The sequence below is a fragment of the Aquarana catesbeiana genome, linkage group LG01 (genome assembly GCF_042186555.1).
Source record: "Aquarana catesbeiana isolate 2022-GZ linkage group LG01, ASM4218655v1, whole genome shotgun sequence".
NCBI classification, from domain to species: Eukaryota; Metazoa; Chordata; class Amphibia; order Anura; family Ranidae; genus Aquarana; species Aquarana catesbeiana.
This window is the reverse complement of record NC_133324.1, coordinates 179689290-179715161: the sequence shown is the minus strand read 5'-3', so window position 1 is coordinate 179715161 and position 25872 is coordinate 179689290. Positions and strand designations below refer to the sequence as shown.

At 37.8% G+C, this 25872-nt stretch overlaps 1 protein-coding gene across 4 annotated transcripts in view; it reads left to right on the top strand.

The window, feature by feature from the left end:
- EFNA5 (ephrin A5) overlaps positions 1-25872 on the top strand; it is a 601230-nt gene that overhangs the window by 555530 nt on the left and 19828 nt on the right. Inside the window, exons 3-5 of one of the 4 annotated variants that reach the window (XM_073624583.1) lie at positions 4717-4782; positions 5204-5284; positions 13997-14053. In XM_073624583.1, coding sequence (XP_073480684.1) covers positions 4717-4782; positions 5204-5284; positions 13997-14053 — 204 coding nt within the window. The remainder of the gene's footprint in view (positions 1-4716; positions 4783-5203; positions 5285-13996; positions 14054-25872) is intronic. The other 3 variants (XM_073624585.1, XM_073624584.1, XM_073624586.1) reach the window with 3 other exon arrangements.

Below are 25872 nucleotides of genomic sequence, written 5' to 3'. Positions count from 1 at the left end.
TGGTTCCCTTAATTAACCTAAAAGTTCAAAGTCTAACCAAAATGTGAACAGGTTGGTTTGTGGTTGCTGTATAGCTATGAGAATATTTTTTTTATCACACTGGAAGCTGAGGTCCCTGTTCTGGGATGCTTTATCTCACATTCCAAGAGCATCTGCCTGTTTAGTGGTATGTATTAAGATAATTTAGGGAGTTTTATGAAACATTGTCCAAATTAGGCTGTACGATCATATGGAAAAAATCAAATAGTTACAAGCAGATTGCTAAAGATTTTCCACATAACTTTCAAGACATTCAAACATGTGGATTTAATGCTATTTATGTGCTATCATAATTTAAATTATTTAGTCATGTACAGATGTACTGTAAGGGCTAATTGAAGCAGAACATTTCTCAAAACCATTCACTTGTTTTTTACTGGAGGCTGATTATTATACCTGTAGTGTAGAGGTGTATTGGCATACTGAGTCACACTGATTAGGACTTGTATTGTGAAGTTCCTCTGCCAGTCTCCACCTCTTGCTTTTTTATTGTGACATAAGCTAAATAATTGAACCTACAAGTTACTTTCTGCAGATTGGAGCAGTGTAAAGCAGATATGTAAGAAAATTAACAATGGAACTTTATACTAGTGTAACTGAATACACCTGGCGTCTTATTTCTGCTGTATGAAAAATATAAGCATAACTCCACTTATGTTAAGAAAAACAACCCCCTGCACATTGCTGCCCATTTGCAACCATTTTGATAAATATTCAGATTTTGTATTATATTGCAGATTTTTACATTCTTCTTTCTGAAATAATGGATGTTTGTTTTACCATGCCCTATACAGGCTGATTAGTGAATGGGACTGGCTCTGGTTTATTATAACCACCTAGGAAAGTTGCAGTGTCAGCATCCCTTTAGAAGCACAGTAGTCAACATTTGGGGACAATCTCACCGAAAGCCAATGTAGCACCAATATTTAAAAGGGCCCAAAATACATCCCTGGGAATTACAGACAGTTTTAGCCTAACATCAATAATATGCAAGCTCTTGGAGGGGGTGATAAGGGAATATATACAAGATTTTATTAATGTAGAAGTGGTGTATCTGGATTTTGCAAAAGCATTTGACACAGTTCCCCATAAATGTTTACTGTACAAAATAAGGTCCATTGGCATGGACCATAGGGTGAGTACATGGATTGAAAACTGGCTACAAGGGAGAGTTCAGAGGGTGGTGATAAATGGGGAGTACTCGGAATGGTCAGAGGTGGGTAGTAGGGTCCCGCAGGGTTCTGTGCTGGGACCAATCCTACTGTATTTATTTTTGTTCATAAATAACCTGGAGGATGGGGTAAACAGTTTAATCTCTCTAAGCTAAGCAGGGCAATAACTTCTCTGCAGGACGTGGAAACCTTGAAAAAAGATCTGAACAAATTAATGGGGTGGGCAACTACATGGCAAATGAGGTTTAATGTAGAAAAATGTAAAATAATGCATTTGGGTGGCAAAAATATGAATGCAATCTATACACTAGGGGAATCTAGGATGTAAAAGCACCTGGGGGTCCTAGTAGATGATAGGCTCAGCAACGGCATGCAATGGCATGCCAAGCTGCTGATAACAAAGCATACAGAATATTGGCATGCATTAAAAAGGGGATCAACTCCAGAGATAAAACAATAATTTTCCTGCTCTACAAAACTCTGGTCCGGCCACACCTGGAGTATGCTGTCCAGTTCTGGGCACCAGACCTCAGGAAGGATGTACTGGAAATTGAGCGAGTACAAAGAAGGGCAACTAAGCTAATAAAGGGTCTGGAGGATATTAGTTATGAGGAAAGGTTGCGAGCACTGAACTTATTCCATCTGGAGAAGAGACGCTTGAGAGGGGATATGATTTCAATTTATAAATACGTACTGGTGACCCCACAATAGGGATAAAACTTTTTTTGCGAAAGGGAGTTTAACAAAACACGTGGCCACTCATTAAAATTAGAAGAAAAGAGGTTTAACCTTAAACTGTTTAGAGGGTTCTTTACTGTAAGAGTAGCAAAGATGTGGAATTCCCTTCCACGGGCGGTGGTCTCATACAGGGATATAAACTGTTATACTGACATATAATCATACACATAGGTTGGACTTGATGGACATTTGTCTTTTTTCAACCTCACCTACTATGTAACTATGTGACCAAAATTGAAAACTCCTATTATCCGAGATGCCTAAAACTTGACTTGTAAAGATATCTGATGAATCCAGTGAGCCATGTACACAAGTAGGAAATGCATTTCTGTTGTTTTCCCCTATATATATAGGCCTCCAGAGCACAACATTGCATAGATTTTTTTGTTTTTTACAATACTATGTTACAGTAATACACAAATGTTAATCCACAGAATTATAACCCTGATGCAAATATCTTAAGACAGTGGCAGTTCAATTAAATTCAACCACTTGCGGACCACCCAGCATTCATTTATAGTGGCAGGGCGGCCGCTCTGTGCCAGTACGACACTTCCGGGTCTGGGGTGCGTGCACACACCACAGGCGGCCTGCTCCCGCTATGATACTTCACTGATCACTGTATTAGTGTCACTGGTCCCCAAAAAGTGTCATTTAGTGCCTGATTTGTCTGCAGTCCCGCTATAAGTCACTGATTGCTGCTATTACTAATAATAAATAAAAAATATCCCATAGTTTGTAGACGCTATAACTTTTGCGCAAACCAATGAAAATATGCTTATTGGGATTTTATTTACCAAAAATATGTAGCAGAATACATATTGGCCTAAACTGATAACGAAATCAGATTAAAAAAAAAAAATATTGGATATGTTTTATGGCAGAAAGTAAAAAATATGATTTTTTTTTCAAAATTGTAGTTGGTTTTTTGTTTATAGCACAAAAAATAAAGCCTGCAGAGGTGATCAAATACCACAAAAAGAAAGCTTTTATGTGTTTACAGTGTCAACATGACTGCACAATTGTCAGTTAAAATAACGTAGTGCCGTAGTCCAAAAATGTAAGGCAGCGCACCCCCCCCCCCCCCCGAATTGCACTGAATTGTTTGACAGTATTTGAAAATTACAGTGGCTGCAGTTTGAAATGAAAAGGTCATTTTCAATAAAATAAAATTTCAAAATGGCTTGCGTAACAATTGTATATGCCATATAATTTTGAAAGTGGAGTTCTTTAAAATTTTCTTGTTTTATACTGCTTATTTAACAATAAGAATTATATCCTTTAAAAAAGAATGATGGGAACTTAGAGATCTACCTGCTCCCTTAAAACTGTACATCAAATTGTCCCACTATTATTTCTGGCATGGCCTGGCCAACATCTGGGTTCAGCACACACAATAAAAATAAAATAAGAACAATTGTTGCAATACAAAGATTTCAAACACTTGGCAGTCCTTTTTATAATTTGGATGTACACCTATCCACTGACCATCTCAAGATGTGCTCAAATTGGTCATGTATGGTCATGAAAAAAGCTGAAACAATTACATACTGTACATTAGTATTGCTTTATGGTCGGCAGGCTGAACTGCTACAGTATGGCATTTCTGGCTATAGCTATCTCATTCCAATTAATGGCTTCTTAGAGCACCAGAAGGAATGTATGTTCTTTTTCTTTATTCATTTCGTAATTATGGCCAAGACTAAAAATATGTTATAAATATGGTATCAGAAATATTTATTGATTTGCTGATTTATTGAACATTTAAATATTCACTTTGATGAGTGAATGATCACTTAGTTTAGCAAATATGTTTAAGCTGCATTCACTTCACTCATTTAGTCATGTGTAAGCAAAAGCCCCGTGTTATAAAAATTTACCTTGCACCTTGCAACCTTGATATGGTTTTCAAAGAGAAGACAGCTTTACCATATTCACTAAGCAAAATGAACATTCTCTACGTGTTACATCACATTACACACACAATTGTATGTGGTTGATTTACTAAGGCAGCAGTCTGTTCAGGTGACTTTTTACTGAGTTTAGTGAATGAGGTGAAGCTTTGTTCACTATAATCATCCAATCATGTGCTAACAAAAATCAATTTATTTTTTTATTTCCCTCACATTTGATTGAGTAATTAAAGTGAACAAACGTCACTAAAATAAGTGACTAACTTATTTAACTTATACTTATTAACTTTGTGACTGAACCCTGCTCTCTTCTTTTTTCTGCCTGCTTTGTACTACTCCCTACAAACTTTAATTTAGAGAAAAACAATCTAAAAAGAAAAGTGCTACAGTTGTGCCCATTTTTGGAAATCCTAAAATTCTCTCTTACAGTGGTGTCAATGCAGCACTTTGTATTAAATTTTTATCTTTAAAAATAAGATTTTACAATGTATTCGAATGGTAAACAATTAGACATCAGAATAAAACAGAAAACAGAAAAACAAAACAAAAAATAAATTGACCCCCAAATCATTATTTAAGGCCTTTTCTAAAAAAATTCCATTGCCTCAAGTGAGTAACTGACGATAGAGGATGTTTACTAGTCAGTTTCATATGCAAACTCATATGCATTCAAAGGGTTTTGTGGTTAAACCCATGCCCTTCATCTTCTTAACTTTCCAACCGCTTCAAACTCCATAGAAATGCTGTCAACTTTCATATGCAATTTTTAACTTTTTATTTTTAAATTTTTAAACTAAATAGTGACACCTTTGAACAAAAGTTTAAGGTTGAAACTTTTTGTTTCTCTTCTTCAGCTTCAGCAATTCCAGATAATGGAAGAAGATCCTGCTTAAAGCTCAGAGTCTACGTACGGCCAGCAAGTAAGTGCTCTATGTTTGCTTTAGATATGGCCCTTAGATGCATGTTTTATTGTGTGCTACAGTTAAAAGCATTACAGTTTTTTTTCCTTTCTTTGTTTGTAAATATTAAGCCTTTTGTGATACCGGTAATCAACGTTTGTGATTTACTTTGCATCTTTATTTCTAATCATTCCTCATTGAGCATTGTTACAAACATGCCTACTTGCTAACTTGTTGTTTCTTAAATGTTGTTGATGTCTAGATTGACTAAGAACAATACTGTATGCTTGGCATAAGGAAAATGCCCCATAGCTCAAAATGCTCTAAGCAAAACATGCAGTACAAAAACAAACAAAAAAATTATAGAATTAACATAAAGAGAGTGGTGGAGCTGGAAAGATCTCACTAACATATTTGGCTGTTATCTCTATTTTTATTATAGACAGCTGTATGAAAACTATAGGTGTTCATGACCGTGTTTTCGATGTTAACGACAAAGTAGAAAATTCATTAGAACCAGCAGGTTAGTATGCTTAGAGAAATCTCTTTTAACCAACCTGTTTCTGCCTTTGGTGCTTTGTATTCTAAGCCTTGCATGCCTTGCATGTTGTCTATGTAGAGCGGTGATACGGTTTTCATAGTTACCCTCATTTCTTTAGCATGTTTATGCAATGCATGAAGGGCATTATGCATACCTGCTTTCTTTTAGGCTTGTGGGAGGTTGCATTAAGTTTTTCTTTTTAAAATAAAATTTAAAATATGTAACTAAAATTTATATTTTGCATGCAGATGATTGTTGTGTTTGATTATGTGTATTCATGTGCTTCCCAAAAACTCAAAAAATATTTGGTTTTAGATTAGTCCGTTATGAAATGGTTGTGTTTTTTGATTGATATACCACTAACGCATGACACATACACCCTTGTCTGTGCCCTTGTAATTTGTGATAGTTATTGTATTTGTTAGTTCCTGTAGTTATCATAGTGAATCAATTATTAAAGCAACATAACACTTTTGGGGGCTAGGTTAATTATTTGGTGAAATTCAGTTTCCCCATTGTTGAGAATGAGAGACAACAATGACATCATAATTAGACTAAAAATTGAATGCATTTTAATGTGTAACTCCATCTTTGTTGTTTACCATTAATGTTTTTCACTATAGGTTAAACTATACGTATGCATTTTCCAAATTTTGTTTAGAGGCACATACATTTTATAAAGCAAATGTATGGTGTTTTGTAATTAAAGGATTTGTCCACCCAGAATCCAAGAGATATTTTAATTAGAAGGTAGAAAAGTAAAAAAATGTAATTATCTCCATCCACCACCCCACATTTTAGAACCAATAGGGAGTTAAGGAGATCTAGAGAGAGTTGACTACACAGTAATCAAGATAGCTATGGTTCCATGTTCCTAATACACTGCCCTACATTGTAAGGTTAGTGGAGTGTGATGCATTTTGTGAAAACAAAGTCTGCTTGCAAGTTGCACTCCTCTGGAGGGAAGCAGCATTTGACTGTGTCTTTCTTTTTGACTAAGCCCAGGCTTTTTTTTTCTTTTTTAATTTGAAAGTCAGGAAGAAATTAATGAGCAAATCATTATATAGCTTACATAATTTTTCATGTTGGAGAGTTTGTTATCATCCATGGCATTGCAAGTAGATAATAGCCTTTATATCATCAATCAGTTGGTTATACAAAACTGCCCTAATATTTTCAAATTAAGATAACAAATAGGCATACATTTTGTTGTATCTTAGGCTTAAAAATTAACTTTAACGTGGTCTTAAGCCTCTACCATAGCACGCAGGATCCCAGATGAACATATGCAATAATGTGATCCACAAAATATACTCTTGTTGGAGGTTTTTACAATGACAGCCTACAACAGAAATGTATATTAACAAACGAAATTATGCCATATGTTAAGCAATTAAAATTTTCTTTTTTCATGTTATGATACGACCAACCTTATTACGTTAAAGAGAGTTCTCTGAGCTGCACATCTGTAAGGAAAGGACATAAGGCAAATTTCTAAAAATAACTACAACATTTTGAAACAAAACAAAATGTGTTATGAGTTCCCATGGTGTTACTAGCCCATCTGTCATTTGTCTCCCAAACAATTAAAAAAGACAGTTAAAAAAAAGACAGTTATAATGAAATAAAATAAACAGCAAATTATTATAAGAAGAATTTATTATCATTGAATGCCAATTTTGTTCAGTACATCTTGTAAGTTAATCAGTGGCAAGATTTTCTATCAGCTTCTATGAGTTCACTTAACTTGTAACTAGGAAATCTTTCTGTAGACACTTATGACAGACACAGAGGGGGGAAATTAACAAAGAATGGCACTGGCATAATAAACACACCAGTCTTTTTAACCAATTCCTAATTGTGCTATAGCAAAATAATGGCTACAGCGGGGCTATCCAGTTCTGGGAGGGCGCACCCGGTGCGCTCTGTAAACACTGTGTCCTTTGGAAACAGCTGATCACAGATCTGCTCAAAGAGCCAATCACAGCAGCTCTTTACTACATGATTAGCTGTGTCCAATCACAGACGATCACAGTGTAAACACACTTGGCAGTTATCTGCATATCTTGTAAATTATCTTGCCAGTTATCTGCATATCTTTCCTCACGCTGTCACAGTGTGAGGAGAGGAGAGAGCCGGTAACCGGCTAGTGTAAAAGGGGACATCTGCACTGATAATCAGGGCACTGACCATCAGTGTCCTGATTATCAGTGCAGCCACAGCAGTGCCCATCAGTGCCAATTAGTGCCCATCAGTGCTGCAAATCAGTGCCACTCAGTGCTGTCAATCAGTACCCATCAGTGCTGACAATCAGTGCTGCCCATCAGTGCCGCATTTCAATGCCCATCAGTCTCACCTACCAGTGCCCATCAGTGCCAACTATCAGTGCCCTTCAGTGCTGTCTATTAGTTCCCATCAGTGCCACCTACCAGTGTCCATCAGTGTTGCTTATCAGTGCAGCCTCATCACTTTGTTTAGCAAAAAATAAAAAAAACCCAGTGGTGATTACATTTCACCAAAAGAAAGCTCTATTTAAAAAAAAAAAAGATAACTTTTTTATATGAGTGCATAGCTGCATGACTGAGCAATTGTCACTCAAAGTGCGACAGCACTGAAAGCTAAAAATTGGCCTGGGCAGGAAGTTGGTAAAATTGTCCAGTAGGCAAGTGGTTTATTAAGAAAATGGAGCAGGTCCTGTTCCCAATCGACAAAGGGGGACACAGGTTGCTTTGTTATTTGGGAGCTATCTGCTCCATTTTCTTTACTGTGTCTGCACCAACACAGAGAGTAGGAGAGCTGGAGTTGCTTGCCTGTGTTCACTACATGGGCAGAGGAAGGCATTTGAGCTGGCTACCAGGCTACCGGCAAACATTTTATATCCTGTCTTTCAGGACCTGTCTAAGGGGGATCTGCTAGAGTTTTCTACCTGTGGTAATGTGATGCACACCATTTTTTCAAGTTTCTTGTGCCATCATCATCTTTGCTAATTCCCCCCCTAGAGGAAAGGGAAAGTTTAACTGTCTATACATGGAACACACACAGTTGAGAACACAGTGGTGGGTATTTATCAAGTCTATCACTAAGCAGGCAAAAAATCATGAAGAACTACTTTGTCTGGGTTACAACCAGAACTTTCATGTTCTCTCCTTATCACGCCAGCTGGGATCACGGTATCAAATCCAGCACGCTAGGTCCCAATACAACTAGATCCCTATATGTCCCTCCATAGGAGTAGTATGTATGAGAAAATGCATATCATTTTCATCTACAAAGGTAGATCATATCTACTTTTAGTTAATAGTTTTTCTATTAGAATACAGTATTTTATGCATTAAATATATAGATGTGGCTCTGTAAAATCAATATTTGTTTCACACAAATTTCCACTGTACAAATTGACTTTTCTAACTCATAACATTGAATAGGATTAGTGGAAGGCATCTCATAGCATTCATGAATCAATTATTAATTTTGAAATTAGCCTCTCGCTGCTCTAGTTTTTTGGTAAACAATCATCAAACAAATGATGACCTCACTTGACCTTCTCCTTCAAGCAAAAAATTGAAAGAAAACATTCAGATAAAAGCTGTTGCTTTTAAGTATGGAAAGCAATCTGTTTGTTTCAGCATTGCTGTACATCAATACCCTACACAAAAAAATCTAATATTATCCAAAAATTCTAATTTATTATTAAGGTATGTCCTTTTATTGTTTTGTCTGCCAGATTAGTCTCAATAATTTATTTTATTAGTCCCATGCACATCCTGGTCATATTTTTTTCTGTTTTGAGCAAAGTCTATATTTTTTACTTATTATCAACACTTTCACCTGAGCCGTATGTGGACAACCAGTTGGTACATAGAAATCTAATAGACGGCATATAGGCCAATGAGAAAAGATCAATATGCAGTACACATGCTGCAACAAAGGACTTTTGCGCTTCTAAAAAGGCACATACAGAAAGTAGGCCAGCTTTAATAATTAAACGTTTATGGCAAATGATTGAATGGATTAAACAAGCTGCTCTATCCCATAATTATCTTCTTCCACACCCTATTTCAAGTCATAGGATAGCTGTATTTTACAGTGCCCCTTTTAGTTTGGGGTAACAGCTTCCAGGTTGACTAGGTGTCACCAAATTTTTGTGTAATCTAAGAAAAATTTCTTACCTGTTTCTAAAAGTGTTCTTTTATTCAGTACCTTGCAGCATGAAGGTACCCCACAAACTTTTAATCTTACAGAAAGATTTATAGTGTGAGGCAGTTATATATTTTACTTTTAATGACACATGGGAAGATTTAAAAGCAGCTTGACTAGGTGGTAATAATATTACTCCTATATGAGTTGAAGGTCTAAAGCGCCATAGTTGAATGTATGACTCTTGTGCATATGTTTGTGTATGGTCCCTCCATTTTCCTACATGAAATACCTTTAACACTAATTTTCACACAGTACACCTTTGGAGAGTTTAGATCCTGCAATTAGGTATAAAAAAATGCTATGACAAATGGGCAGCTTACTGAGGTTATATTTGACATATATTGTGCTTATATTTTACCTTGTATTGCCGAGCAAGCATTATCCATTATAAAAATAAAATCCAATTTTTGAGTGTAAGAAACATATCTCTATAACTATCTAAAATATCCCCATAGATACTGTATATTATGGTATATAGTCAAAATGAAGTGATATCTAAAATGACCAATAAATACATTTCTGGAAATACCTGTTAAATAAATAAAAACAAAACAAAAACAATGCATTAGATTTAACACAAGTCACCGTATATTTAAAACTATTTACAAACTAAGGAAACACTTGGATGAGGATGTAAATGCATGCCTGTCAAGTCATCACAGCCTCTGTGGACATGAGTAGTGTGTACATCAAGATGCTGTAGTGACTTGAGGCACCAGAACTAGTACATTTTGAACTGGCTGCCATGAGGATTTTTTTTCCTGTTGTCCACCAGTGTCCATAAAAGCATACAGCTAAGCATACTGACATTTATTACAGTGATGGTAAAACATAAATGAGCATTTGACAACTTAGTAAAAAACTTAAAATAATGGCTGTGAGATGGGTAATCGTTGCATTGGGTTCGCAACAAAATCTCTTATTAGAGAACGAAAACTCATAATTCTATTCATTGTTCATGCATGCTGCCTTTGTCACCCCTCTGAAAAGTGAACCGCAGTGGATCAATTTCAGAGATTTTTTGACAGGTGGTGAGCAGGTGATATGCTTATGATGGTCAGCTTTTATTAATTTAGTTTAAATCTTTATTTCAAAAGGAAACAAAACTGCTGAAACTGCTTATAAAATGTTAGCTGGAGCTGGGGTTTCTTTTTTGTTAGTCACTTACGTAAAGTCAATTTAAATCTATGAGTTCATCTAACACTACCCTCTCCACAGAATGACAGTACTCAGTGGCATGACTAGGGTTGGTGTCACCTGGTGCAGTAAACCATGGTGTCACCCCCCTCCCTGGGCTCCCTCTTGCCACAGTGCCCTGAAGGATGCTGGGCAAGTTAGTTTTGGGTCGGTCGTGCTCAGTCATAGTGCACACCCCAAACTGGCCCCTGTAAATGATGCAGTCGGATATTGCTTCATACTTGATACTGGGCCATCTTTAATATTGATGGGACCCTGGGCAAACATTTTCTTGGGGCACCCCTGCAGGCATACTACAGGAGATGGTCAGAGACTGAAGTCATGGTACAAGAGATAGTCACAGACTGCAGGCATGGTACAAGAGACAGTTGCAGACTGCAGGCCTGGTACAGGAGACAGTCACAGACTGCAGGCCTGGTACAGGAGATAGTCACAGACCGCAGGCCTGGTACAGGAGACAGTCACAGACTGCAGGCATGATACAGGTGACAGTCACAGACTGCAGGCATGGTTTAATAGACAGTCACAGACTGCAGGCCTGGTGCAGGAGACAGTCACAGACTGCAGGCCTTTTACAGAAGACAGTCACAGACTGCAGGCATGGTACAAGAGACAGTCACAGACTATAGGGCTGTGGGAGGAGACAGTCAAAGACTGCAGGCCTTTAACAGGAGACAGCCACAGACTGCAGGCCTTTAACAGGAGACAGCCACAGACTGCAGGCATGATACAGGAGACAGTCATAGACTGCAAGCATGGTACAGGCGACAATGACAGACTGCAGGCCTGGTACAGTGTACAGTCACACAATGCTGCTGTCCAAAGGTGGCTATGTTTCTCTTCCATAGACATGCTGGGGAGTAAATGTATCCACTCTAAATAGGCAGTGTGAGTACACATTGTGCAAATATCACCTTCCACTGACAGATTATTAGACATTACTGCAAATATAGCACATTTGTAATAAACTTTAGTTGTAGGTGTTTCATTACACTGACCTAAGGTTTCATAAGCCTATTCTACTCAAGTATGTTGTCTATTACATATAATATTTTCTTCCTCTGCTCTATGATGCAGAATGTATCATGTATACATATTAGTGTGTGTGTGTTTGAGTATAATTTAACAATGTACAATATGTACTGTAAAAGTGAACATAGATTCAGTCTGATTGTCTAATATTAACAAAAAATTGAACCATGCATAGGTATTTTACAACCATTAATTTATAAATAAAATTAAGGAGTGATCTGACAGTTTTTTAAAGCAGAAAGCAGAAATCTCATTACACCATTCACAGTTAACACCTTAGCAGGCATGCAGTAGCAACACACAAACTTGTGGTCCTTCTTAATTGGAATTTAAAATCACAAAAATAATATCTGGTTATTCCTTACTGGCAATTTACATGTCAGATTCCTTTGCTGCGCCACTTGAGGTAACTCTTCGTGGCACTCTTTTAGCAGGCCTGCCTGGTCTTTCATTTGTCTTTCTGCCAATCCTCCATGATAAGAGGAGTTTGGCCAGTTGGGACCTAAAGGACCCAAGCAGGACCCAAGCAAGACCAAGAAAATGTTGGTAAATGTGATTTTTACTCATTCCCTTCCTTAACTCTTACAAAATGTTAACACACTTTAATGAAAGCCACAATCACAGTTTGTACACTTTTACAGTTCTTTTTCTTTGTAAGTAAATATGAAGCCCAACAAGTATTTACTGTTGACAGTCACATGAAATTCTAAAGTGCATTTACTTTAGATTTAGACAGTGTTTGTTTATTTCTACTATTTTCTCCAGGTTAGACAATAAAAAATAAAGTTGACCTTTGCATTCTAATAGATTATTATAGCTTTTTGTCATGGGTCATGGCCAATAGGAAGGAATCCAGCGTAGTTAATCAACTTTTTCCCAGAGAATACATTTCTCCAGACCTCACCTTCGCCAGTCATGTGACCAAGAACCTAAGCACCTAACCATTATTTCTGCTAAAGAATTAACCAGTCTGATCTCTTATCTTCACTTTCAACATAGATCTCATTTCTAGTTACATTGCTGACACAATAGGGCACCCAATACAGCATTTTCCTAAGGAAAGGTACATTTTTCAGTCCTTCTATTACTTAATTATCCATTCCAACAAGACTTTTAACCGAGATTTAGGTTAACTTAAAAAAAAAGTTTATGGACATTCTATATGGCGGCAATATTAAATGGACTGGGTGGTTTAGGGATGATATTCAGTTTTTTTCTTCTGGCTAACAGGTATCTACAGCTGCCTGCAGGCATTTTTTATTTTTTTATGCAGAGCTACACAATAACAAAGCACTTAAGAGCACCGTAGAATTTAGGTTACCAGGAACTCTGCAGAGAATTTGAGAGAGCATGCAGGCCCTTGTAGATGCTTTCTACCCAGTGGAGGAGCTTACTATCCATAAACTACACAACAGATTTTTAAATTGTCACAAATAACTAAAACATTTTTCATTGCTTGAACTTCACTGTCCTTTTTACAGCACTTTATTGTGATGTCTGGTTTATTAGTCAGCATTTCATACATTTTCTTTCAAATTCTTCACACCCTGTCATTGACATCCTTTCACAGTTCTAGTTCCATTTGCCATTTTGATGGCTTATTCCTTTTTCAATAATTCATTATCTGTCTTATGAAGTCAATTAGGTTATGTCCAGTGCTTAAAGTGTTATGTTGCCTTTTATGTTCCCTAAATGCTGCATTAATCCCTAATGAGACCATGAAGACGTCTTGTAGATTGAATGTATATAAACACTTTGCAAACAGCAGACATGAGGTCCTTATAAAAACGCATACATAATAAAGTGCAGCACTTTATTGCCTATGTACTGTTTTAAAAATGATGCCATTTAGTGCTGTACTTTAAAATGCATACTGAGGACACTTTATGGTGATCTCACACATGTATTCTCTTACATTCCAACAGATTAATGAAAATATGTTCATATACCGGACAGCACACCATAAATGTGTGTGTATATATATATATATATATATATATATATATAAACCCATGTAAAAAATCATGTAAATACTTTAACAACCAATTGACAAAAAAAACTTGGATAATACCCATGACTGTGTTGACAGTAACAGTCTCCAATTACCCTGTAAACTACATACCCAAATTGGCTTTCTGCATATTGGCTCACAGTAATCTTATACACACAGAGCATGGGGAACAGTTGACTACAGCACACACCCATAATCATAACCTCCTAGTACTCATCTGCAGCATAGTGGTACTCCTCTCTTTTCCCCTGCAGGCTTTGATCTCATTGAAGCACCAAGTTTACCTGCCAATCTGACCAGCCCAGAATTCAGTCAGTGAGATGAGTCTTTGCATTTTGTGGGGCTAAATTTGGGGCGGTTGCTGGGTTTACCATAGAGCTGTGTGTGGCTGCTTCTTCCACCATCCCTGCCTGTATTTCTGTAACATATCTTTATTGCATTTAAATGTGAACATATTAATGTATAGAAATGATGGCAAGGGGTTAGGAAACAACTTCTTAAATCGAATAATTAAACCAAAGTCATGATAATTGGACAGCTTGCAACAATGCCAAACCCTGCTTAGTGCTTACACAATCTGTCCATAATCCATAATGACAACATAACCTAAAAAATTTTTGCAACTTTCTCATTTTAGTTAGATTAGTTATAATCGTGACTAACATTAAAAAAATCAGCGCTGAGGGTAATCTGATGTGTTAAAGGCTAAGTCCACCTAAAAATGATATTTCAGCTATGTATGTCCAGCTATGACATTTCAGCTTATATGTGCAGTGGTAGGTTTAATCACTTGCCAAATTCTTATGTTTCCTGGGGATTCCATTGGTTAGATGCTCTCCCCAGATTTACAGTTTTTTCCACCTGCTGTAGCCTTTACAAAGTGTCCTGAAGGGTTCTAAACAATGTAGGAAAAGGACATAAGTAGAAGCTGGATTTGTGAGAAAGGAACAATGTCAGTGAAATCTTGTGGAAAATGGTTCTTACCATTTGAACCTCATAGAAATCTTAAAAACTGACAAGTGATTTATTAATCTAGTGGTAATTTCATAATATGAAATATCAGTTCTTGGTGGAACTGACCTTTAATAAATACATGAGGGTCTTTTCTTTACTTTATAGGGCTCCATCCTAAAAACTGTCCATCTGCCACTCAGAGATAACTTTACCTTTACTGGTAGTGCCTTTTTTCTGCCTTTTTCTGATTCAGGGAGACTGTAGTAGTCCAACACCAACCCCTAAATCTTATCTTTGTTCTTCTTTCCAATTGGGAAATCAGAAAGGTTGGGTGATAACTGCATTTCGCTGAAGTCCTGCTGTGGCATCACTGGTGCTCTTGGAACCCTAAAGCTGAGCTAAGACCCTGCAATCCAAAATACAAAACATCTCTATTTTGAAAGAGAAATAATCTAATTAATTGGTATTTTGTTCATGCAAATAAAAAAGAGAATTATATCAAAATAAGAATAAATGAAAGCATGGTGGAAGAATTTGCTCTTTAACATCTTTAAAATGTTATAAAATTATGGTGTTGTTACATGTATTTATGCTGAAAATTATTTATATCTTTGAGTTACATTGCAGTGACCTTACTAGATGATCTGATAATTTTATGGACACATACTAAAGACATATATCAGCTGTATTGGAATCTGTTGAAGGAAGTAAAATTAAACGAAAATGTTACAGTACACAATTACATTTATTTAGTAACCCAGCTGTAGAGTCACATGCAAGATCTTTTTTAACTAAAGAGCTCCCTCTCTATATCAACTGCTAGATTACATCACTATTGCTTATATTCTTCTAATACAAGTTATTAGACTATATTAACTCCATATCCATATCACCTCTTATAACATCACCCTTGCTATGGAGCAGCTGTATCTTGGAATGGTGGTATACAGAGGGAACTGCTTTGCCAAACGCTTAGTATGTGTACTTAATCAATCTGTTTATCTAGTAATTCTATACTATAGTTATGTACTGAACACAGTAAAACTTTCTAATATTTTAGCTCATCCGTAATGCATACTGAAACATGTATAATCACAATGTTGATTGTCACATTGCTATATCCTAAGTACAGCAACATTTATATATTTTTGGGCCTACCAATAAACCAGTAATTTACAGAATAAATATACATTTTATTCTCTACATGCTATATGGATTAAAAATGTTAAAAATGGTATACTATTTTGGATATTAAAAGGTTTGTTGGTTTTTAGGAATATAAATCTTGGCACATCGGTTTGCCTGGGTTCACTTGCCTGCACCACACATTTGTTGGCAAATGTTTAACCTGATTAGTTCCAAAAATTATTTGAAGCACAGTTGCAAAATTTGAGTAGAAAATGTGAGGCACATTTGAGGTACAGGCACTCTTCATATTATTAAACTTGTTTTTTTTTTTTTTTTGTTTGTTTTTTGCTTTTAAAAAAAGGTTCTGCATTTGGAGAATTATTTGAAAAAAAAAATGACTACCAGTATCACTACGAGCTCTGCCTACCAAACATTTAGGGCAGGAAGCCTGCAGTACCCTTTAGGCACCAGTCTACATGCCCTTCAGGACTGAATGCATTTGGACAAAATGAACTGTTTCCAAATTATTGGTACTCATGCTTTCCGGCCCCATTAGTGCCTAGGAGAATGTTGGGATAGGTATCTGTGGGGTTTATATGCAGTATAGTTGTGCATCTGTGGAAGGTTTACTAATTTGCTTCCCACTTTCTTATTCCTTTGTAAAGTAAGTGCTCTTAACTACTGCAAGCCCCTCTGTTATAATACAATTTACCACACAGTGTAGGTGTTTTTTTTCAATTCTCCTGCTAAATACCCTTTTCCACATCATCGATGTGCAGTCATGTGACCACCCACCGCTCTTCTTCCCCGATCTAAGGACTGCAGAGGGAGGGGCTAAGATCCCCCTCTGACAGCTGGGCGGTCACGTGACTGCACATCTTCAATGTGGAAAAACGTATTTAGCAGGAGTATTAAAACAAAAAACACATACACTGTGTGGTATATTGTGTTATAACAGAGGGACTTGCAGTAGTTGTGAGCACTAACTTTGCTGCCACTCGGAATAGCTGCAGGAGGGGAGGAGCAGGTTTGGAGATCGACTCACACACAGGAGCTGACAGGCAGGGAGGGAAGGGGGAGAGGGGAGAGACTGCAGGCTGGTGGAGACATGTAAACTGACCATGGTATCATGGCTCAGCAGCCATGATTACCGCAGTCAGCATACCTAGGGGGACACAGGAACAGCCAGGATCAACCAGGTTTTTTACAGCATAGGAAAGGACAAATGACACAGCACAAGTAATATGCGGTTTAACCCCTTCACGCTGACCGTACACAAATATGCGTTCATGGCTTGCAGGGGTTATACTGTGGTGATGCCTGCAGCTGCCATTTTTTAGAGCCAGCGGTTGGCTTTTAGACTCTGATCAAGTCTCCGATGTAAAATCACAACGTCACTTCCGGTTTATCCAGCTGCCAATGGCACAGATTTTAAAAAAATGCCAATTTTGGCGATCTGAATACTTTTAAGTGCAAAGGAGGGATTTGAGATCTTTTAGACCCCTGATCCCACCATAAAGAGTACCTGCACCACCTATTACTGTCACCAGGGTTGTTTAAACTCCTTGTCACAGCAATAAAAGTGATCAGATTTTTTTTTTAAATGGGCAATTTAAAAAAAAAAATAAGTAAATAAGAAATAATAAATACATTTTTTTAAAGCACCCCTGTTCCCACAAGCTAGTGCAGCAAAGAAAACGCATATGTAAGTCGCGCCCGCAAATGTAAATGGTGTTCAAATCACACATGTGAGGTATCACCGCGATCGCCAGAGTGAGAGCAATAATTCTAGCAAAAGATCCCCTCTGTAACTCTAACCTGGTAACCGTAATTTTTTTAAAGCATCGCCTATGGAAATTTTTAAGTATTTTTTTGTATTTTTAGTCTGTCGCCATTCCATAAGTGTGCACAATTTCAAAGCATAACATGTTAGGTATCTATTTATCTATTTATCTATCTATACAAAAAAATTGGGCTAATTGTACTGTTTTTTTTTTCTTTTTAATTCCTGAAAGTGTCTTTTTTTCCCCAAAAATTGCATTTGAAAGACTGCTGGGCAAATACCGTGTGACATAAAAAATTTGCAATGATTGGCATTTTATTCTCCAGGGTCTCTGCTAATATATATATATATATATATATATATATATATATAATGTTTGGGGGTTTTTATTAGCAAAAAATATGGATTTTAACTTGTAAGCAACAAATGTCAGAAATAGGCTTAGGCATGAAAGGGCTAACATGCTTTAACCACTTATATACATATACATATACTGTGGCAGGGCGGCCCGGCTGTGTGAAACAACGTACCTATACATCATTTCATGTGTGAGATACTGTGGGAGCATGCCCGCTGCACGCCGGGGGAGCTTGCACGGGTCCCGCAGACTCGATATCCACCAGCAACCCACGATTGCTCCACAGAGAGGCATAATGGGGATCTGCCTATGCAAACAAGGAGGATCCCCATTCTGAAATGGTACAACACTGAGATCAGCTGTTCAAAGTAATCAGTGCATTTTTTTAGCACTGATCACTGTATTGGTGTCACTGATCCCCAAAAAGTGTCACTTAGGGTAAGATTTGTCTGCCACAATGTCGCAGTCCCACTAAAAATCGCAGATTGCCACCATTACCAGTAAACGCAATAAAAAAATTCAAAGTCCCTAAATCGATCCCCTATTTTGTAGACTCTATAACGTTTGTGCAAACCAATCAATATACGCTTGGGATTTTTTTTTACAAAAAATATGTAGAAGAATATATATTGGCCTAAACTGATGAATACATTTTTTTTACATTTTTTTGGATATGTATTATAGCAGAAAGTAAAATAAAATTATTTTTTTTTCAAAACTGGCACTCATTTATTGTTTATAGCGCAAAAAATAAAAACTGCAGAGGTGATCAAATACCACCAAGAGAAAGCTCTATTTGTGGGAAAAAAGGACATCAATTTTGTTTGGGTACAACGTTACACGACCGCGCAATTGTGAATAAAAGCGACACAGTGTCGTATTGCAAAAAATGGCTTGGTCATTAAGGCGGTAAATCCTTCTGGGGCTGAAATGGTTAAAGGAACAGGATTTTTAGTTTTTAGGGTTACAACCTCTTTACCCATTCACCACTTAATGTTTATATGTGAGATGTTAAAAATTAAAGCACACATATTAAACATTTTTGAAAGTTTTCAATTTCTTTAACGTGTCAAGCATTGTCTATGTATGGACTGTGGTGGATCTGTTTGGTCATTTGAACAAGATACCAAATAGGAAAGTGCACTCGTTTACACTTTTCAGCCACCAAAATGTGAGGCAAGAGTGGTTTTAAATGTGTTGGAAACTGTAGGGTGATGTCTCCCTGGGATCACCTCTGATATCACTGCCACTAATACTGCATTTGGTATACAGTAATTCCACACACTGGTGCATGATTGAGGGGTCTAAAGTTCCCTATTAGTGTTTCATCTGAGGTGGAAGTTATTTACCTGCATAGAGGGGCAGGTAGGTTGCACATAAACACCCCATTTAATTCATACTCTTAGGCCTTGGGGTTACCAAAGATTCAGAGGTATATTAGAAATAAAACTGACATTTTGAGAGTTGTTCTCTTTTTGGCAACCCCATTAAAGCTTCCCTCTTTGTTAAATGGTAAGCCGGCTGGATTCAGCAAGGCACAAGCCACATACTCGCTAGCTCCTTAACATGGGATATTTATTCACATGCCTGCCAAAAATAAAATAGAAATAAGCCTCCAAATGCTGAACCCAAAAATGTGCTGCAAATGTTAGACATATGCACTGAAAAAAATGTGTTTGTTTTCGTTTTCGTTTCATTCTTTTTTGCTTTTTTCGGAAATTCGGAAATCGAAAATTCGGAATTTGGAAATTCGGAAATCCGAAAATTCTGATTTTAAAATTTCCAAATTTCGGAATTTTTGAATTTCCGAATTTCAAATTTTCCGGATTTAAAAACTTTCAAATTTGCAAGTTTCGAATTTCTGAATTTTCATACTTTTGAATTTCCGAATTTTAGAATTTCCAAATTTTGATTTTTCGAATTACAAATTTCGAATTTTCGAATTTTGAATTTCTGAATTTCAGAATTTTCAAATTTCCAAATTTTGAATTTTCAAATTCCAAATTTTCAAATTTCCGAATTTTGAATTTTCAAATTCCAAACGTTTGAATTTTTGAATTTGGATTTTTCTGAATTCGAAAATTCAGAAATTCTAAAATTTGAAAATCTGAAAATTTGGAAATTCAAAAAAAAAAGAAAGAAAATCTGTAAAATTGAAAATAATAACTAACGAATAATAAATAACTAAATTTGGCTGTTAGTGAACGTAACAAATACAAATTTATCTAAAGTTACAAATTATCTGTAATAACGAATACTGCATCTAAACAAATGGAATGGAACAAATTAATAATAAATAATAATAATATAAAGGTTTTATTATTACTATTGTTTTTTATTATTATTAGATTGTTACGTTCCATTTGTTTAGATACGGCTTTAGTTATTTCAGATAATTCTTAACTTTGGATAAATTTGTACGTTCACTAACAGCCAAATATGAAAGGAAATTCCAATACCTATAATTTAATATTTATTATTAGTTAGTTATTATTTCAGATTTTCGGGTTTTTGAATTTTCAGATTTTCATTCTTTTAAATTGTCAGATTTTCATTCTTATTTTTGGATTTCCAAATTTCCAAATTTTTGAATTGTCAAATTTATGAAATTTGGAATTTTCAAATTTCCTAATTTTGTATTTTAGAATTTTCGAATTTCCAAAATTTTGAATTTTCGAATTCCGAATTTTAGAATTCTGAATTTCCGAAATTCCAATTTTCCAAAATTTCAAATTTTCGGAAATTTGAAAATTCAGAAATTCGAAATTCGGAAATTGGGAAATTCGAAATTTCAGGAAATTTGAAAATATGAATTGAAAAAACGAATTTGGAACTAAACGAATTGCACATGTCTAGCAAAAGTCTTTATAAATAAATGGCAATTTACACAATATGTTATTGCAATCAACTCTGGATACACTCTATGGCTAAAGGTATGTAGAGATCCCTCCAAATTTTGAGCTTAGAGTGAAACTTACTGTTAAAGCTAATGCATACAAATTAACTTTTCTGTTCCACCATGCATGTCTATAAATACGGTGGGCTCCATTCAAAAAGCAGTATGTTCTACTTTAAAATATGCAGTAAAATATTTTGCACAGCATTTTTCAAAAAGTTTTTTGACATTCACAAAAAAAGCTACTTAAATACTGCATGACTTATTTTATAAAGTCTTGCGGTATTTTAGCAGTGAAAGCATGCCATAATTTATCACCTGGCACTATCTGCACTAATAAATAGATGTTGTTAAGGAGTGGGTAGCTGCCTGCATGCTTAACAAGCAGTATACCTCATGGTTGTTAAGGAGCGGGCAGCCGCCACGTCCCTAACAACCAATGAGTTATCAGCTGTTAGTGGGGTTCGCCGCTGACAGCTGAATGTAAAAAATAGAATTGCCGGCAATAAAAAAAATTTGAAAAAAAATGGTGTGGCCCCCCGAAGGGCCTGGTATGGATTTTGAAGGGAGCCCCCATGACAAAATAAAAAAAATGGCATGGGGTCCCCCCAAAATCCATACCAGACCCTTATCCTAGCATGCAGCCCGGCAGGTCAGGAAAGTGAAGGGATGAGTGAACACCCCCGAACCATACCCAGCCACATGCCCTCAACATGGGGGGGTGATTTGGGGGGCAAGAGGGCTACCCCCAAAGCACCCTGCACCCATGTTTATGGGGACAAGGGCCTCTTCCCCACAATTCCTTTAACAAGGGGGTCCCCAGATCCAGGCCCCCCTTCTATGTGAATGAGTAGGGCTACATACCCCTACTCATTTACCAACAAAAAAGTGTAGTCTAAAAAAACACATTAGACAAGTACTTTATTTAAAAAAGAAAAAGAAAAAATGTCCCCCGGTATAGATCCATCATCAATCATGATGCCTGCCACCACCAACGGCTTTTTGTGTGGTATTTATGAAGCATTATGCAAATATAAACAAAGGCTAATGCATCAAAGGTCCGACGGTCTTTCTGACGAACTTTCGATTAACTTTTGGCGGACTTCTGACGGACTTTCGAACAAACAGACTTGCCTACACATGATCACACCAAAGTCTGACGGATTCGTACGTGATGATGTATGACCAGACTAAAATAAGGAAGTTGATAGCCAGTAGCCAATAGCTGCCCTAGCACCGGTTTTCGTCCCGTCGGACCAGTCCGGTCGAAAAGTCCGCCCGTGTGTACATGGCATAACACAGTGCTAGAGAGAAAGGGGAAGGAAATTGAATATAGCTGCCAGCACTCAAAAGCCGAGATACAGACTCCACAATCAGTAATATATACAAATAGTGCAGCACTAGAAAATTAAATAAACTGGCATATGATCTTAGCAAAGTCCTTAAAGAAGAAATTCAATCACATTATTCGGGTATAAATCCAAATAATACATGCAGAGAATGAGTAAAAAGAATCCCATATCAAAAGCCCATGAAATAAGTGGTGAACATAGAATCCTCATCCGTGCTCTGTGTAACAAGGCACACATCAAGTGAAGAGAAGGTGATGATCCTGAAACCATAGAGAATCCTGCTCCACACCCAGTGTAAGTTAATACCAACTGCTTACCAGCTGTATATGACCACTAGATTATAGGTGGTCCAGCTGGGCATAGGGAAATGCTCTCTTCAATCCCACCGGTGCCACAAAAAAATTAGTGTGAATGACTCACTCAATGCACAAGTTGCTTTTCAGCTTTCAGCTTTTTCCCTAATTATGACCCATGTTTCACCAGTGGGTCATAATCAGATGTTCCCCTCTGTGGATAATGTTAGGTCTCTGCAACAATCTGTCTCCCTCTATCCCTGTATCTCCAATATTCTCCTGTCAGCTCTCAGTCATGGGAACAGATAACATATGGCGATTCCAAATGATAAACAAAGCAATAGATCTAGTGCTCTCTGCATACATTTTAATCCGAAAACCAAGAAAAAAGTGGCACACTCACATAAATGAGCACTTAAGCAGTACTACCTGGTACAGACATATCTGTAAAACACTTCTGAGATAGCACGGGATGATATTCAATCAAAAATCTAAAATTTAATTGATCAATTTAATACACAACTACAGCTGATGACCAGGCAACCAACCCTGCCCTATAGAGGTAGATTGGTTGCCTGGTCATCAGCTGTAGTTGTGTATTAATTGATCAATTTAATTGTTGATTTTTGATTGAATATCATCATGCTGCTATCTCGGAATTGTTTTACTGATATGTCTGTACAAGGTAGAACTGCTTAAGTGCTGATTTATGTGAGTGTACCACTTTTTTCTTGGTTTTGGGATTAAAATTCATGCAGAGAGCACTAGATCTTTTGTTTTGTTTTTCATTTAGAACCACCATATGCTATCTGTTCCTGTCACTGAGACCTGACAGGAGAATATTGAAGATACAGGGATACAGGGAGACAGATTGTTGTAGAGACCTAACATTATCCCCAGCGGGGAACAGCTGATTATGACCCACTGGTGAAACATGGCTCATAATTAGGGATGAGCTGAACACCCCACGGTTTGGTTCGCACCAGAACATACCGAACAGGCAAAAAATTTGGCAAAACACACAAACACCGTTAAAGTGTATGGTACACGAGCATGAATTATCAAAAGTGCTCATTTTAAAGGCTTATATGCAAGTTATTGTCATAAAAAGTGTTTAAAATGGCCGTTTTTTCGGGAGCAGTAATTTTTTTAATGCTTAAAGTGAAACAATAGTCTATATTATGCCTGTAAAGTGGTGCATTTTTCCTGTGTTTAAAACAGTACCACAGCAAAATGACATTTCTATAGGAAAAATTGTCATTTAAAACTGATCGCGTCTGTAATGAATTGCTGGGTCTCGGCAATATAGATGAATCTCATTGAAAAAAAAAGCATGGGATCCCCCCCAGTCCATTACCAGGCCCTTTGGGTCTGGTATGAATATTAAGGGGAACCCCGAACCAATATTAAAATAAATTGCATGGGGATCCCCCTAAAATCCCTACCAGGCCCTTCGGGTCTGATATGGAAATTAAAGGGAACCTTGCACCAAATTTTTAAAAAATGGCGTAGGGGTCCCCCCCAAAATCCATACCAGACCCTTCAGGTCTGGTATGGATTTTAAGGGGAACCCTGCACCAGAATTAAAAAAAAGGCATAGGTTTCCCCCCAAAATCCATACCAGACCCTTATCTGAGCACGCAACCTGGCAGGCCACATGTAAAGAGGGGGGACAAGATAGCGCCCCCCCTCCTGAACCATACCAGGCCACATGCCCTCAACATGGGGAGGATACTTTGGGGTAGCCCCCCAAAGCACCTCGTCCCCATGTTGATGGGGACAAGGGCCTCATCCACACAACCCTTGCCCGGTGGTTGTGGGGGTCTGCGGGTGGAGGGCTTATCAGAATCTGAAAAGGTGAGGGGCTGGCAACCCTCCCTGTGTGAAATAGTAACGGGTACAAATCTACCCCTACCATTTCACAAAAAAGTGTCAAAATGTTAAAAATGACAAGACAGCTTGGGAAGAAATCTTTTCATCTTCTTATCTCACTCCACTGATGGACCGAAAAAGAAAAAAAAATCCGCCACTGATTCTCCTCTATGGGAGGCTCCTGCCGTGTGACGCTTCTTCGGTGACCCCCCCACTGATGCCATGGGGAAGCCATGGGAAAGTCCCCGTGGTGTCAGAGGGGGCGGGGTCACCTGGGTACATAGAGGTACGGTGGCGGATTTTTTTTTTCTTTTTCAGTCCATCGGCGGAGCGATATAATAAGATTAATGGACATCGCGGGACTGTTAGGTACCTGGTAGTTGACTCCGACTGGTAGAAGAAGACCTCTCCTAAGCGCTGGTTCAGGAGCCACTGGAGTGGGAACAGTGGTCTCTTGAGCACAGTGGGTAGAAGTGCCTGGTGCAGGTCCTTGCAGTGGCTGACACAGGAGCTGGGAAGACGTCCCTCCGGAATGGCTGGGCTGCAGATGCAGGCAGGTAGAAGCTGGTTAGCAAGCAGGCAGGTAGAAGATATGGCCGCAGCAGAACCTGGAGCTGGAAGAGCAGACTGGAACAGCATCACAGGACACAGGCAAAGCAGAGTCAGACAGGGCAGGAGATCAGGCAGGTATATGGCAGGAGGGATGATCACAGAATGGTCAGGCAGGCAGGCAGAGGTTCGGCAACGGGTCACAAGATATAAGCAGAGTCAGGCAAGCCGGGTCGGGTTGGAGACAGAAGAATGGAAAAGCTCCTCGTGCGCACGCGCGCACGCATGTTCGCCCGACGGGCATCGGCACGTCCCTGACATTGCCCCCTCCCAACGAGTAGCCTCCGGATGCCCAGACAATGCTTCTTTTCAGGATGAACAGAGAAATAGGCATGGATCAAACGTTTAGCGTGAATATTGCTGTCAGGTTCCCATGAATTATTCTCTGGACCATACCCTTTCCATTTAATCAAAAACTGTACTTGCCCCAGTCTCTTTCTGCAATCGAGAATGGCCTCCACCTCATATTCCTCATCTCCGTCCACCAAGACAGGTTCAGGGACCCTGGTGCCCCTATCAGGAAAGGGATCGGTCACAGCAGGCTTCAATAGCGACACATGGAATACAGGGTGGATTTTAAGTGAGTCAGGTAAACACAGTTCATAGGATACTTCATTAATCTTCCTTTTCACCGGGAAGGGCCCGATAAACTTAGGAGCAAACTTTTTAGAAGGACAAGTCAGTTTAATGTTATTGGTAGACAGCCATACCTTATCACCAAGCTGAAGGTTTAGATCTCCTCTTCTCCTTTGATCGAAGATCCTTTTACTGTCTGCTTGTGCCTTGGATACCGCTTCCTGTAACATCTGATTATTGTGACTGAGAAACTGTAGTGTGTCCTGGACCGCTGGAACTGGGGATTCTGGAAGAAAATCAGGTAAAAAA